This window comes from Anser cygnoides, chromosome 2, assembly GCF_040182565.1.
Source record: "Anser cygnoides isolate HZ-2024a breed goose chromosome 2, Taihu_goose_T2T_genome, whole genome shotgun sequence".
Taxonomy (NCBI): Eukaryota; Metazoa; Chordata; class Aves; order Anseriformes; family Anatidae; genus Anser; species Anser cygnoides.
In genome coordinates, this window is record NC_089874.1 from 62,445,411 (window position 1) to 62,461,701 (window position 16,291).

The 16,291-nt window shown below is 39.8% G+C and overlaps 1 protein-coding gene across 4 annotated transcripts in view; it reads left to right on the top strand.

Annotated features, from left to right (window-relative positions):
- ITGA9 (integrin subunit alpha 9) overlaps nucleotides 1-16,291 on the top strand; it is a 217,531-nt gene that overhangs the window by 119,447 nt on the left and 81,793 nt on the right. For all 4 annotated transcript variants that reach the window (XM_066992239.1, XM_048075533.2, XM_066992240.1 and 1 more), the window contains exon 17: nucleotides 3,553-3,629. In XM_066992239.1, coding sequence (XP_066848340.1) covers nucleotides 3,553-3,629 — 77 coding nt within the window. The remainder of the gene's footprint in view (nucleotides 1-3,552; nucleotides 3,630-16,291) is intronic.

A 16,291-nucleotide genomic window follows, 5' to 3' on the forward strand; every position in this document is an offset into this window, starting at 1 on the left:
AGGCTCAAGTCAGGCTCATCCTTGCTTGGTTTCCTCTTGGTATCATTTCTTAGCAGTCCAAGATCAGCAACAAGAAAAATGGAGATACCTTTAACCACACTAACCAGCAGCTTTGTGCTTAAGGATGCTTTAGGTTGCAGGACTATGGATTTATCCTATTACTTCATAAGGCAAAGGATCGTATATTTATGTAAAATGTGGAATTTAATCCTTTACCTCTATTCAAGAGGTAAGCTGGACACAAAGGTACTTGCTACAAAGCCCTGAGGGCCTGTGTAGACACATCTTCCCTGTCAGCTGGCTCTAGGTCTCTTCTCACAGTACACTTATCAGATACAGATGTCTTTATTTGCTGTATAACAAGTATGTCTTAACGTAAGCTTTTTGGCTTACTTTCTGGAGGACTTGGGCAACATCCGCCTCTGCTAATCTTTCAGGATGTATCTGCCACATTCCTTGACCTCCCAAGAAGCATCTTCTTTTCTACCCAAAAAACTTGCCAGGCAGAATATCAGAAAACCACGTTTGTCCTGGATATTTGGTGACCTGGTGGGAACCGCTATGGAGCAGTTTCGTGTAGCTGCTGGGTCCTGCGCAGCAGGGGGGAATGCAGGGAGGAATCGTGGACTCTGAAATCACTGGATTTGCACTCTGCTGTGCTGTAGATCTGGGGATTGCAGGAAGGCTAGCAGACTCACTGTGCACACACATACAGTATTAGCTCTGTGCTTTACCGTGAAGATGTGTCCTAGAAACGTTGACGTTATTCAGTCTGTGCCGCTGAGCACACAAATACCTTTTTCGCTCTTGGAAATGCCAGACAGAAGTGTGGTGACCTTAAGAGATGCAGCTGTGTTTCTCATTCAGGACAATTTTTGTTCACCCCTTCCCACAAGCTTAAAAATTCTCTTGAATGTATTTCTTATGTAAAGAAGCTTCCTGACCATTTCTGATGAACGTGTTCAAAACTGTGAGGTAATTGGTACAATTGAAGTGGAATCCAGTAAGAATTTGAACTTCTGTAAAACCACTGTTCAGAATTTCTCCTCACCTTGAGCAGCAGCAACTGCAAAAATTGTGAAGTGTTTCCTATCCCCAAGGAATTTATTTCCTCCTACTTGCCTCTTTCCCATCCTGAATATTACGTACAGCCTAACGGTGTGAAGGTTGGTTACCTTGTTCAACACTTTCAATATGGAAAGAACTCTGTAAATCCCAAAAACTGTTATTTTAAAGCCAAAGCCACTTTAAAGATTGCTTAGAGCTAAAATTACTGATTATATTCTAGTAGTGCTTATGCATATCCCAACAATAGATGCTTGCTCTAACAACATGAAGCGCTGAATTAGGTACGGTTTCTGGCCTGAAGAAATCACAGTCCAAGTAGACCAATTAAGGGCACAGTAACAGAATGTATAAGCAGTGCTCACAAATGTTATGATGACTTACAGTGTGTTTACCACTTTTAATTCTTTAGGAGGGATTTGAAAAGGCAGGGATTAGTCAACTGGAAAGGCAGAAGATGCAACAGGCTGGGCAAGGGAAGGTTCAAGACTGCAGAGAAGAAAGTGGAGGAAGCAGAAGTGAGAAGTTACTGGATTGAGGCTGTAGCAGGGACACAAAAACAGGAGGTAGAATAGAAGCATGGCAAAATCTATTCAAACAAGGGGAATACTGGAGAACAGCAAAATAATCCAGACATATCATTAGCCTATGACAGATTGAACCAGTAGTGGCTGCCTGGATGGGTCCTAGCAGCTGTCTGGACTGGAAATCTTCTCCCTGCCCCCTCAAACCTGACTGGGTTCAAAATTAGCCACAAAAGTAAGAAGTTTGCTCCTACACATTTATAGATCTGGGGACTCATCATCCTTATTTATTTCTCCTGTGGTAGTGCTATGTAGGAACTTGAGTTTTATCACATAAAATATTCCTGATGTTTTTAAGAGTAGCTTGCTGTCCACTGCATGGTGTGTTGGAAGAGATATGTGCTCAGTAGTTTTAGAAAATGAGGTATTTCTTCATTCCTTGTGAAGAACCACATCTATGGATTTAGTAACAAAATTCCAAGATTGTTAGGTAGTTACTTAAATGTATTTACAGTACTTGATTCTTTTAAAAGTGCAGGTCATATCTTTGATCACTCTGTTTCACTTTGCCAAGATTTCTGTAATGCAAATAGGGAAACTGTCAGGCAAGACTATTTTTGCAGTTTATTTTTCTTTCTCCTCTGAAGGTCCAAACAGTCTTTTCTATATATAGGTACTATGCTGGTTGAGGATTAGTGCTGAGAACCTTTGAAACTATACCTCTGAAAAGTACCATGTTTTGAGAGGGATTCCTTGTGCCAGTTCCTGTCCAAGGGCTATCATGATTCTTGTCCTTTGGTGTGGGAGCCTTTATTAAGGAGGAAAAGTAGTCTCAGACCTTGTGTTTAAACACACACCAATTTCTACATCTGAGATCATGAAGAAGCAAAAGGTGGGATAGTAAAATGAAAGCACAAAGTAAATCACCCCAAATGTACTCCCATTTTTCTTTGTCCTATTTGCAACTTAGATATCAAACTATGCTGTAGGTTGTACTGTTAGTCCAACACTAATTGATATCATAAAGGTGCAGTCCTCTTTGGAGAGCTCTAAAAACACAGACAAAGGACAGGAAAAGGACTGCTCAACTGTTCAGAAAGGTATTAGTTGCTGTTCTTAACAGCAGGGGAAAATAACCACGATCCCGACAGCTTCTGAGTTTCTTGGCCACCAGGAATGTGTTCCTATCCTTTCCTTTACCTCTCTGTTGGCTGCCTCATTTAACTACGACAAATTGCCACAGAGATTCACGTAGGCTAATGGAGACTTTGTACATATTCCCTGTCTGTCAACATGCCATTCTTTTTGCTGCTTAGTGTGCTAACGGCTGGTGTTCTTTCACAAGTCCTGTTTTTATCAATCTGTTAAAGATCATAAATGATAGTCTTTATCACAAGACTGACAGTGGTCCTGTTATCCTAGGATATCACTGGGTAGATAACAGTCTGTAATTTTCTGTTGATCACAAGATAGCAGAGAGGTTTGCCACTGTTCACAAAGTTTTTTTTTTTTTTTTTTTTTTTAAAAAAAAAATCCTTATCTTTGATGTAGAACACTGAATGTTTGCATGATTTCCTTTCTTCCAATTTTCAGGGCTGAAAATAGTTTCATTGATAGTTTATATTTTGTTTCATTTTCTTGTACATGTGTTGGAAAGAGGTGCCAGAAATATTGTGTGAGAGAAGTAATTCTTGTAAGATGAGAAGTGGGAATGGTTTGAGGAAAATCTCTGAGAGAGTCTGTTTTTGTTGAACCTTCTTGTTCAGTTAGAAGAGAATAAAGACTTTTTTGATAAAGATGAGGTTTGGCTTCCCTTGAGTTTCCTTAGCATTCACACTGCATATTCTGTATCACAAATTTTGGTGATTTTTTTTTTTATTTCATCCAAACATGTTGCCTCTTTGGGGGAGCTTTAATCTTATACGTTTTATGCTATAACAGTTCTTTTCTTTGCTTTTCACAGACTGTTTTTGAGAGGAACTGTCAATCTGATGACTGTGCTGCTGATTTGAAACTTCAGGGTAAATTACTGCTATCTAGGTGAGTAGTTGAAGTTTTTTCTTTTTTCATTCTTATACGCTAGTACACCATTCCTTTTATGTAAGATGTATTCAAAAATCAAAATGCAAATACAGTCATCTTATATCCAGACTAGGACATTGATAATGATGACATGTCTAGTGCAGTAAGGTCTCAAGATGTACACAGAGGTGTAGGTGTAAACTGCACACAGAAAAGCATTTTTGTTCCAAAAAAATGTCACACAAGGTTTTAGAAAAATATGTCTTCTATGGTTGTGATTCTACCCTACCCCAGCCTTTAATTTCTGAAATAGTATACTTTGCAAACTCTTGAAATACTGCACTCCTTTGTCTTTTTGTTAGTAACTCAGGGGGTGTCTGATTTCACTTTCTTCTGGGGTAATAAACCTTGTCAAATAGGCCAGAGGTGAAGTTCATGTTCTGTCCTTTGAGACTGGTGATCCTAGGAAAGCACCTATTGTTTTGTCAGGATGCAGTTATTCAATTTCGGGATAAATCAGGCTAAAGGTGAACATGCATCACTTCTGTTTCCTTTTTTTTCAGCATTTTAGCACATTTTTAGAAATGGAAGTGCTGATGTGAGTTATTTAATTGTGTGCCAGAGGTTTTGCTGTTTGCAGATGCTCTCTGTGAAATGCTTTGCTTTCAGGTCAGGAAAGAGGGGAAGAGAATTTGTTGCTTTTGAAAAGTGAAAAAAAAAAAAAAGAAAGAAACATGAATAGGAGATATACACATATTTTATGTAAGTCTACAGCATGCTGTAGCCATAGTTGGAGACAAAACTGAACAAGAGTCAAATCTGAGTAGTTACGGACTGGACTTCTCCAGACACGACTGAAGTCCACAGGAATGTTTTGGGGTATTGGCTGGGAGCAGAGTTAGGTCTCAGGTTGCAGAGTTCACACTTTGACTGTGATTAGTCTGGATTTTTGACCTTTCAGTAGATTTTAGTGGTGAGAAGAACATACTGAGAGTAGAGCTGGAGACTTGTCTGTGTGGACTGGGGAAGCAAGTAAGGGGGTTTGTCGTGCATTTGAGGAATGATCAATAAAAAAGCAGCTTCTAAAAACTTGTCAGTGTGTGGTAATCTTAGCAGTAAGAGCTGTATTTGTGATTACAGTATTAAACTGTTTACTTTTATAGCTGTTATTTATGCTATCATGACAATTTAAAAACCACACCTGTCAAAAAAGCTGAGGATATTCAAATAGAGTTTCCACAGTCATGTAACAAAATGTTGAACAAGTGCTCTCAAGTCTTTTTTGTTCAGTGACATTCTGAAGTCCTGTTTGAAATAAACAGGATGTCATCAAATCTGTCAAGTCCACATAGAACAGGTTTTCTTTAGGTAAAGGGTATTGTAGACTTCAGCTAATAAGAATCGTAACACAGCAAACATCTCTGAAGAAAACACTTTATTGGTCTGTAAAAATACAAAAGCATGCTATGGGTTCTGATTATAGAAAAATGCCCACCTTGAAAAACATGGTCATATTTCCAGCCCCATATATCTCATGCTAAAGAACCCTGTGAGCCTGTTTTCACATACTGGCTGCTTATGATAATTCTGTTTAAAAAGCATTTGCTTTGTAGGAAGAGCATAGAATGTGAATCTTTTATTACTATATGAACCTGAGAACTAAATGGGTGACTTCGTTGTTAGGACGGTTATGGCAATGTCTTTGTCTAAACAATCACATCTGACTAAAATTGGTGAACTTATTAATAGAAGCAGTGCACTTAGGAAACACAGACACAATAGATTGAAATAAACAGGGTGTTTATGGGAAGGCAGCAGTAAATACGGTGTCTCAGATATGCAGCAGCTCTTTGAAGGTGTTGCTGGACATATGGGTAGGGTGATCTGATTGAGGTCATCTACCTGGGCTTTCAAAGCTTTTATTAGAATTTCTCACTGAAAGTTCACGAAGAAAGTAAGTTGTCCAGACCTAAGAGGAATGATGCCTGAGCATTACTACCTAATTAAAAAGTAGTCAACAAAAGCAGTAACTAGTCTGTTTTTCTGGTGTGCATGTGCTGGGGCCAGTGGTACTCATCATACTCATAAACAATCAGGGAAATCTGCTAAAAATAAACAGCAAGGTGATAAAGTTTGCTAATCATACTAAGCTATTTAGAGTAATGAAAGGAACAAATGAGGAGGTATATTTTCAAGCAGCATATGGTTAATCAGTGGAGTTTACTGCTGGGGATGTTGTAAACGCTGAGAACTGAAATAGTAGAGATGCCAAATTTGAATGCTGGAAACTGCAGAAATCTATCAGGAAAATAACACTACATGCTTGCCTTGTTCTTCCATAGGCCTCTGCTTTAGACATAGTTAGAGGTAGGGCTCTCTGCTGGATGGACTGATTTATTCTGGCTGTTCTTACACATTTTTTCATTAATTTGTAGCATGTTAGAGCCAAAATCTATGCAGAAAGTGATATATTGTGAGGTATAGTATTGTCCATCACTATAAAAGGCTTTCACATGTGTGCTGGTCAGAGCACTTGTGTGTGTAGGAAGTTAGCTCAGATTACATTATCATCATGAGAATTGCTTGCTGAGGTCACGCTCACGAGTTCAGGAACCATGCAAGCTACTCTGATATAGAGTTCACCTGAGATGCATTTGAATCACTAGACTTACCATGTTAGTTAAGATCACACCTGCATTTGAATATGCCAAACCAGCATACCAAATGACTGACAGGAAAATGATCCTGCTCTAATTTGGAATTTCTTGGGATCCTCCTTCTCTCCCCAAAACTTACACTAGTACCTCCACAAATGGGGGCCACTGCACTTTGATACATAACAAATAGACAAACCAGCACATCCACATAACAATCTAATATATGGCCACTTATCCAAAGTGCTCAAACCATGCAAATCTGTGTTTGTAAATTGAAAACTGCTATTCTGATCAGATGAAGTTATGTTTGCCTTGTTATTTCCCGTTGGTGCTGCTGCAAGTGAAAACTGTGCTGCTGGGCGAGCTGAAATCCTTCACTGTGATGTTGGTAGTGGGGAGGAGAGGGGGTAAGGCCTTGAAAGTGGATAATGATAAAAACCTCAACGATTTCTAACCCTATCAGAAAGCTTTAGTGAAGATTTCAGAGGGTGAGAATGGGATGTGGTAGTGATTCCTATGCTCTGTTTTTTTTTTTCTTTCAAACACTTTTGTTATAGTGAAAGGTGTCCTTGGAGACATGGGCTAAAGACCAGGGTAACATGTTGTACTGGAATAAAGACAAGCTAGAATGCATTTATTCTGAATAGAAAAATACACATTCTCAGTTAACAGAGGTATTTCTTTAAGGCTTGATTTCAGTTAAGAGATGGCCCTCTTTAAGGCTTGTCTACTTTCATGAGCATGTGTTTGCATGTAAGCCCACCCCAACTTGTTGCAAGGATTGTGAGATGGTGGAGCCAAACTCTTCCTGCTTGTGGCAGATGGCATGAGGGACAACAGTCACAGACTGTGTCTCGGCAGCTTCAGGCTGGAGACCAGGAAAAACTGTCTTGTGTGGGCAGTTTGTGCTGCACTGGAAGGAGGGCAGAGATCATGGGCTCTGCTGTTCTGGGTTTCAGGACTCAGCAGGATGAGGTCCGAGGTCCCAGCTGACTGTGGTTGGCAATTGTTCTGTGTTGAGGAGGAGGATGGATGCTATGGTCTCTAGAGATGACTTTCAACCAAGTTTGCTGCAGTTCTCTGACTCATGTCAAGGTAAAATCCTCTCTGCAACTTGACCAATGCTGCCTCAACAAAGAGCATCCCTTCATCAAGGTGGAAACAGCTGCCTAAGACAGTTGTCTTCCAGTGTCATGGCTGAAACCTGCCTGTGGGGCTCCTTGCCTCTCACTGATGCTGCCTCTGCCAGCAAGAACATGCAACATCACAAGAGGGGATGGTGATATCAAATGCTGGACCTGACAAAAACTGCAGGGATTAAACTTTCTAGTGCAGACATAATGAGGTAGCATGTGAAACAGCCACAGTGGTGCATGCTAGTGTTACCACAAACGTTACCACAATGCTGGGCCTGCATTTATTCTCAGGACTGTGAGTGTTGTTAGCCTAAAACTACAGATGTAACTTAAGGGTAGGGAAAAAGAGCCATGGGATGTGCTGGGGATTTGGTGAAGGCAGTATTGGGAGAAACTGAAGGATCAGAAGAAACGTGTTTTGTCTTTCCAGTCATAACTTTTCAAATCCATTCTTCTTGAAGAATAAACATGAGGTTTCAGCACCACAGAGTAGAGAGACTACTTCATCACCTCCCCATCAACGAAACTCCAGTGTTAAATCTTGCAGCTGTAATAGCAGATACCAAAATCTGGCCCTATCCATGCAGTGCTGCCCCATCTTAGTGCGGAGGATGAGGGGTGGAGGGGATTTAAAAAGGAAGGGATTTAAAAGTATTTTAGTGTAAAGAAAATACAGCGTTTATGTATTGCATGTGGGTAAATCTATCAAGACAATCTGAAACCTTAAGAGAAATAGGAATAGGATATTTTGCAATAAGTCATATTTTTATGGTAACAGCCTTTTGGACAGCAGTAGAAAACTGAATTTCCTTGCCAGTAATCCATTACTGAAAAGCAAAATGCAATTAAAGAGTGCTCTGTTAGCCATTATTTTCGAATATATTGTTTAATATTACAAATGCATTTATAAAGTATCATGCTTGACTTGAATGCCCCACTTCGTATTCTCAGCCCAGCAAATGTCTTTTCCATTAGGTTTCTGTAGCAAATACCACATTTTTATTGAGCCTCTCCTTAGCTACTTGTTTAGAGGCTGAACTGCATCTGTTTCCTCAAGATGTGCCGGGGGAAACTGAAGCATGTATTTTGTGGAAGATTAGCAGATTTTCAAGGCTAGAGAAGCCTAATCTGTTCCTATGGTACTCTATGTGGGCGGAAAGCACTCTGGTCTTTTAGGAAAGAACCTAAATGTGCTGAGAGAACAGCGTTCACAGGAGCAGAAATCTGGTCCTGGTCCAATGCCTCAGACTGGTGTTCAGGTAACTGTCTACAAAGGCAATAGCAGTGACCAAAATCTGATTAGGCTTCAAGGGGAGCCAAGTGAAAACCACAGAAAATACATCTGAGTGATGGTAAGGGTGTTTGAAAAAACAGACTTTCTTCCAGCTATAATAAACAAACTAGCTAAAAGACCAGAGCAGAATGGGTGGTGGCTTCCCTGTGAGATGCAGCTAGGAAGGAAATCCTGTATGACTGTGTAAATACACTGACAGCCTGTATGCCGCAATGAGTGGTGCAGCTGTACTGAAAACAAACAGCAGTAGAAGAAAGATGATGTTGCGGCATGTCAGGTAGCTGCAATGTTCCAGCGTGAGCTGTGCACATGTTATGTAAATCAAGTTGTAAGGATAAGGGCTGTGAGCTCCCTTGGGTAGAATATGCTGTAATAAATATTGCTATTCCTGAGAAGGTTCCAGGAGGAAGTCTGTCTTCCATATATTTATGTGACATAAGGTTATCCTTCATCTGTCATTCGAAACCGCATTACTCACTCGTTGGAATGCTTTTGCTCATGTGTTTGCGTGATTGTAATATGCAGCTTTCTTTTATGTATAGGTTTTAGAGCACCCTTAGGTGTTCTAGATTGCTTATTAGACTCAAATTTACCTTCTTTCACTAGAGACTGGTTGGGGTCCCTGTCTGTACTGCTGCAAATTGTTTTGGAGAAGTCAAATTGGAAGCAAAAGTTGTTGAAAGCCAAAGGGGCAACAGGTGCATTTGCAAAGATTTGCAAGGTTTTACAAACTTTTCATGTTTTGCATTGGAGTCAAAGCTTTCATAAGTTTTCTTGTGCAATGGAATTGTTGAGAAACGTCCTTTTCCAGTTGAAAGGTCATGCTTGTGACTTGGGCCATCTTCTGGCTAATTCCAGAAGGACTGGCAGAAGATGGACAAAAAAGCAATCTGTCAAACTTAATCAAGTTTGAAATGTTTCCATTTTAATAAAATGGTGATTTATGAAAAAAAGTATTTTCCAGTTATCTTCTGGTCAGCTCTACAGAAGCATTTTTTTTCACTTCAAGTAAATTCTTTCTGTGACTTGCTAAAATATTAATGTATTTTCTGACAGTACTTTTGTTTCTATGATCTATTTTGTCCTATGCATGTATCTACTTGATAGGCAGGTTAACAATTCAATGTGATCTTTTGGCATGTAACCTCCAAGTACCTAACCCACACTTCACTGAAAACACCTGCATCACCACCCCATGGTCCTGCACCCTCTGAGCTTGCTGGACTTTGGAACAACTTCTAAGTTTATAAGCATATGATTATTAGTGAATAAAAATACATTTCATTTAGCTATGCAACCGATAGCTAGTCGTGTGGTTGTTTCGCAAATAGACACAACAAAGAGTCTGTTCATGGACCTGTTAAAATGTGTGGAAGGACTCCCTGTGGTTCACTAAGCACACGATCAGACATTAAGCACCTGGATTTGAAAAATGAAGTTTTTTCAGCAGTTTCATATTGGCTTGTCAAAATATTGCAGAACCCTGACTGAAGGAATCCAGAAGTCATAGATAAAAACATGTGTTATGACAGCTTTGTCCAATTTGCTTTTCACCAGCACAAGACGTAACAGCAGAGACCATAGTAGAGTGCAGTGACAATGCAGATAGTCAATGCTTTCTGAAGGAAGGAGCAATAACATCAAATGTTGATTAAAAAGATCAAAGCTGTTTTGACTATATCTCATGAATATGGTAGGATTTCAAATAAATAAATAAAGGTTTTCACTGATCATAGGCTTTGTAAAGCCGTTGGAGCAAAGCTGCAAGCTCGTGGTTTAACGTGGGAAGCAAAGCTGTTTCATAAATTTGACCAGGCTCACGCCTCAGCACTTATCTTCCTTTGATCACACAACAGGAATTTGTTTCCAGAGAGGCCTCAGGTTTCATGGCCTGCCCGTCGCGGTTTTATGCCCCTGAAGTGCATCTTAACAAAACAGTCGTGATGAGGAAAAACAATATCCTTTCATTTGGAGGTGGACTACATGCTCTGATGATATCTATTTTTCCCTTCCTCTTCATTCATAGCAGATGAAAAATTTGTTTTCACTTATTTTATCTCTCACTGAACAAACACTTCTTTAAAAATATTTTTGACATTCTGTTTACTGTAGACAGGCTACCCTAAATAACATAGCTAGTCAGATGGAGCTAATTTGATGCCTTACAAAGAACAAAAGGAAAATGAGTAAATGCTATGGTTTAGCATGCCTCGTGCTAGGAAAGTGCCATGAGCTTTCAGTCTGGACCATGTGTATATAAAACTGTGTATGCTGGTGTCAATATTCCTGACTTCTGGGATGCAAATATGGAGCCATGACCCATCCCATTGCAGTCATGTGCTGCCCATAGGTTACTAGGTTATACCCAAGTACTACCCTAACTCCAGGTCTTTTAAAGTATCAAAAGAGTTCAGAAAGAAGAGGAAAACATTGAAAAGGGGGTTATGAGTAGGTTGCTGTCAGTTTTCTCAAAATTATGTTGTTTCTAACTGTGATTTAAGTGATTTTGCAAATTATAGCGTAGTTTAATGCTATTTCAAAGTAATTTGGTGCATTGTAAAGGAAGCGATGAAAATGTTTATAGCATTTTGTGTATATTAGCACATTTGTAATTCTATTTGGAAGTAAGTCTATTTGGTGAATCCAGGAAGGAGAGATTTGATTTCTAATTTACTTCGACTTTCATTTATCTTTTGCCTACAGACAGTTGCTAGTGAATTGAATGCTGCATTTGCAAGGCACATGGAAAAATTTGTTGTAGCATACCCAGGGTCTGATTTGCAGTTTCCTGAAAGGACTACCCAGTAGAGCCAGCAATTAATCAGGATGTAGTACAAGTTGCAGTGGGAGAATCATCTCAGGAACAAGTGAATGTTTCCCCTTTTGAGGGTGAATGGGGATAAAGGAATGGATTTTTGGTTTCCATCTGGTTATTTACACTCAGAGCTTCATAAATCTCTCCCAAAATAAATAAGTCCAGTTTGATAGCAGTGGGCAGTCCTGTTCATTTTGAACATGTGGTGATTGAACCCATGTGGATGGTAATAGAGCCATCAAGTAACAAGTTGTAACAAACGTCAATAGTCTGCATCTAATACAAGAATACAGATTCCCAATCTATTCTTTTTTTAAGAAAAGGATACTGATTGACAATCAGGGGTACTGTACAAGCCAGTCTTATAACTTCTTAAATGCTATTCTGTGAGGGTTTTTTGTTTGTTTGTTAAGAATCACTTGACTGTATCCACTGGAACACGATTTTGCTGTTTGTTAAACCAGATCCTAAAGAGATGAGTTTTTTGCATTACATAAAATGATCTTTGAACTAATGTGTAACCTGGCCTTCCTTGTGAACAGCCCAACATCAGTATTTTATGGACCTAAGATAGTTCAAGTTGTCATATTTTTTCCTGCTCTAGCAACCAAAGTATAAAGCTAACAAAACAAAAGCTTAACCTCTGGCAGTGCTGTCATACATGAGCTGCCTCCAGAGGTGGAAGTCCTTGATACTGTACAGACCACAATGAAAAGCAGATGCACCATTGTTTTGGATTTGCAGAATATTTCTTGACTGATAAATACATGCGTGTGCACACACACACACACACATACTTTTGTTGTACAGCTTTATAAAGTTTTTCATAGTATATCCTGCAAGTACAAAATCTGATAAGGCTGAATTTCACTGCAGGTCACCACGTAAATCACTTTGCTGTTTCTGGATGAGCTATTGGGTCGAAATAGAGGAAATGTGCAGATGTAGGTTGATGCTGCTTATAGTGTTTGACATTTAGATATAACTTACTTTTGACATATCACACCTGCTACTACAAAACAAATTTCCTAAAATAACAAGCTGGTGCTGCTTCTAACTTGTCATCTCTAATTAGCTGCCTTTTACTGACCTCTGAAGGTAACTGGTAGATGGGGGCACTGATCTCTTTCTTCCTCATCAAGGCTCAGCTGAGTATGTTTTTTAAATTACATATTGCACCCCATCATCCCCTGAATAAGGCCAACAATCAGACCTGCCTCATCAGATTTTAACAGGTCTACTGCTGAGCGCATAATTTTTATTGTAAATATGTGGTTTGCTTGATGAATTTAATTTTCTAATTCCTGGAAACAACAAAGTTCCTTGTTACAAAGTGCTATTCAATTCATTCTCAAATTTCACTTCCTCTCCAAGATCTTTGGACATCAATCTTCTATTTTAGCATTGCTCTTCCTGTATTTTAAAAAACAGGGGAAATATAGAGACTTTTTTCCACATCAGGCTAGTATATGCAACTTCAGCTACATGTGTCATACCATTTATCTTCTAAATTTGTTTTTGCCACTAGTAACTAGCTTTTGTGTTCTAACCTTAGGCACATACACCCACACATGTGAGGATAACTGTCTTAGGAGCACAGTATCATCTGTTTAAAGGACACGGCTTGTGGCTATAAAAGATGTTAGTTTGTATGTATGTCTGCAAGGGTGAAAGATTAGATTAGAGGTTCTGTAGATGTTGTGCCTGATCTTGCTTTCATGTGACAGTTTCACAAACCAGGATAGCTGCATTCAACCCAAAAGCTGCTCCCCAGAGTAAACACTGTGAAAAAGGACTTGGTTCCTTCACCATTGACTCTTCAGTTCTGTTTATAAAGGGCTTTGAACAGCTGGGTACAATTGAAATTACTGATAATAGTAAAAGAAAGGCAACAGATTTCTGCATCATGGTAAGATAAGGGGTATTTTTACGTGGATGTTGTGCCCTGCTCTGTACTTTCTACTTTGAAGACTAAAGGGCTGGCAGTTATGTGTATTGTGTAATTATGGGGGATTCGTGTGAAGAAATGATGTTGGAGGAAGAGAGGACAATTCCCAGAGAAGCTTTCAAAATACAGTAACTGGCTGTAAATTGAAATCGCTCTGTTTCAATTCCAGAATGAGAGGAAAAAGGGTTTCCTAGAGTTTTTTTCTATTGTTTACTACTCAAATACATTTTTTTTCTCTTTTTATATATATATAAAAAAAATAACATATAGGAAAGGTGGAAAAGTTAACGCTCTGTGCTGTATTCCTCAATTGCAATATGTATAGGACCTCAATAGCTAGAGGGGCAGCTCTGCCTGACAAGGGTACAGGCACAAGCAGTTCCACCTCCTTGACTCTGGGCTCGCCGCAGTAGGTTTTTTATCTGGGACATTCAGCCTCTTCCCGTGGGGAAACATTGGCACATTGTTATTCTGCCCTCACAGGGAGCAATCTTGGTACAGCGTTACTCCCAAACTGTACTCTGCTGACACAGGAGCTCTGTGGGCCGCTTCTCAAATTCTCCCTTAAATTTGTCCCATCTTCTCGTGTTACTTCATACTATTCAGAGCAGACTGGAAAGCAAGATTTTCAGCTTGGGAAGTAGAACTGGTCATTAATGAAACGATCTGGTTGGCCCAGAGCTAGCTTGCCATGGTGGGCTTAGTGCATCTTAGCTAGGCCACAGTCATCAGCTACTCAAGGTCTCTTACCGCGTGTGGTGGCTTAGGCGTCAATGTGAGGAGGGGAAGGCAGCAGTTCAACTAATGCAGGATAAACCCTGGTATCCTGAGTGTTTGCCTGAGTCCTTAACCTAGATTGCCTTCGAGCTTTGCAGAGATAATTGACCTTGAATACACATGTGATAGTGCGACAGTGTAATGCACAGGCAGTATAAAATCCAATAGCTCTGCTACCTATAGGGATGTTTAAAAGTTTTGCATAGTTTGGGATTATTTATGGGGCGTCTACCTCTCTGTTTTGCTCTGCGTCTTCAAATGAATTCCCAGAAGATGAGCTGAGGGTTTCAGCTTTTCATTGGCTTTTGGGGTTTAAGTGTTTGCAAAGTTCAACTGATCCTGGGGCCTATGACAAAACCCCAGAAGGAGAAAGGTTTTCAGGGTTGATAATAGGAGTTTGTGGGGGCAAAAAACACATTCAGTATCACAGTAACTGTGAAGACCAGCTGCAATGCTGGTTGGTGATGGTAGAAATCAATCTATTTGGATCTGTCACAGACCGATGCTGTTCACTCACACCTTTTACTGGTTTAAAGGAAAGAGATGGGACTTCTGTTTCTTCAGCAGTGTACCTTTATCTGATGGAGATGGAGGACAGGTTAGACTTCAGTTGTTTGGAGCCTTTTTACCCTGATGAAGTCTAACTGTCCCCAGCTGTAGCTTCCACTGGCCATTGGACAATAGCAGGGATTTACCCATGCAGATGCAGATCTTCTGTAAGGAGAGAAAGGCTCTTAAGATTAAAGGGAAAGTCGATGATCCAGACTAACAGGCTAAATGCAACCCTGTTGCATTCCTTGCACTATGTACGATCTGCACAAGCTAAGGGAAAGCGCTAAATGCTTTTTCATTTCTTTTTTTTAAATAAGTCTCTGAAGTACAGGAAATAGAGAAATATGTCCCTGCGTACCTTTTGGAATGCAGATTATGTCTCCCTTGAGCCACGTTAATAAAAACACCAACATCTTGGGGGGTGGAGAAATGAAAATAGCAGATCTCTTCTGTTAGCATTTCCCAGCTGGTCTTTATTCACTTTCTGACCATAATACAAGGAAGCAGCACAGAAATTAACAAAGAATGTTAACGTGTGTTAAAAAGCTATTTGTTTTATGCTGGAGCTTTAAAATTGTTTCCTCTTCTTTTTTCCAAAAGAAGAGAACATTGAAGATTTCTTTTTATGTTTGATGCATAGTACCATGGCAAGTAAATTTTAAAACCATGGCAGAGTTGATCCTCTGTGTAGCATAAACTTGGAGCCTGATTTTCAGAACTGCTTGTTACCTGCAAGTCTAGCTCATGTGAATGAAAGCTGCAAGTATTTAGTACTTCTGAATGTCAAATTTCTTTCCCTTTCCATGCAAAAATTGATAGTCGGACATATTTTGTGTGCTTGTATGCATGTGCATAGAAATGTGGTTGCCTAAATTTAATAGCTCTACAGTCTAACCAGAGCTTTTGCCCATTTCATTATTAATACGTATTACCCGATGTAATGGGTGGTATTATTCTCTCCAATTTAGTGATTGTCTTGATTATTTTCCATCTTTTCTATCATTTTTTTTTAGAGCATGTTTTTATTTTTAACCTGCCTTCCTTGCTGCAAGGAGGGTGACGAGTGCTGTGGTGAGGATGCTGGCTGCTGTATAGTTTTCATGCAATGAAATGTAAACTAAAAGCCATTGCTTGATTCCGTTCCTTAAATTATTTGACATACCTTGTCAAGACCACAAGTGGCTCTAGTTTGTTTCTTGCGGTGACAACAGCTTTTCAGTGACACATTGGAGTTGTCAGTGAGGCTGCTGTAGGTGCAGCAGCTGCCGGCAGAGGCTGGCACCAGGCTGGCAGCAGAGCTGCTCCCATGCTGCAGTAGGCTGTCTGCGCCCGTGACGTTGTGCCCTCGAGCAGCAAAGGGGGCCCGGGAGCTCCCCTGCAAGCAGGGAGATTCCTAATCCTTTTCTTACAGCAAGTGAGCCTGATTCATTCCAGATGTACATGGATTTAATGATTTGGAAAGCTACTCTTAAAATGGGACTTACAGCACAATCTCCTATAG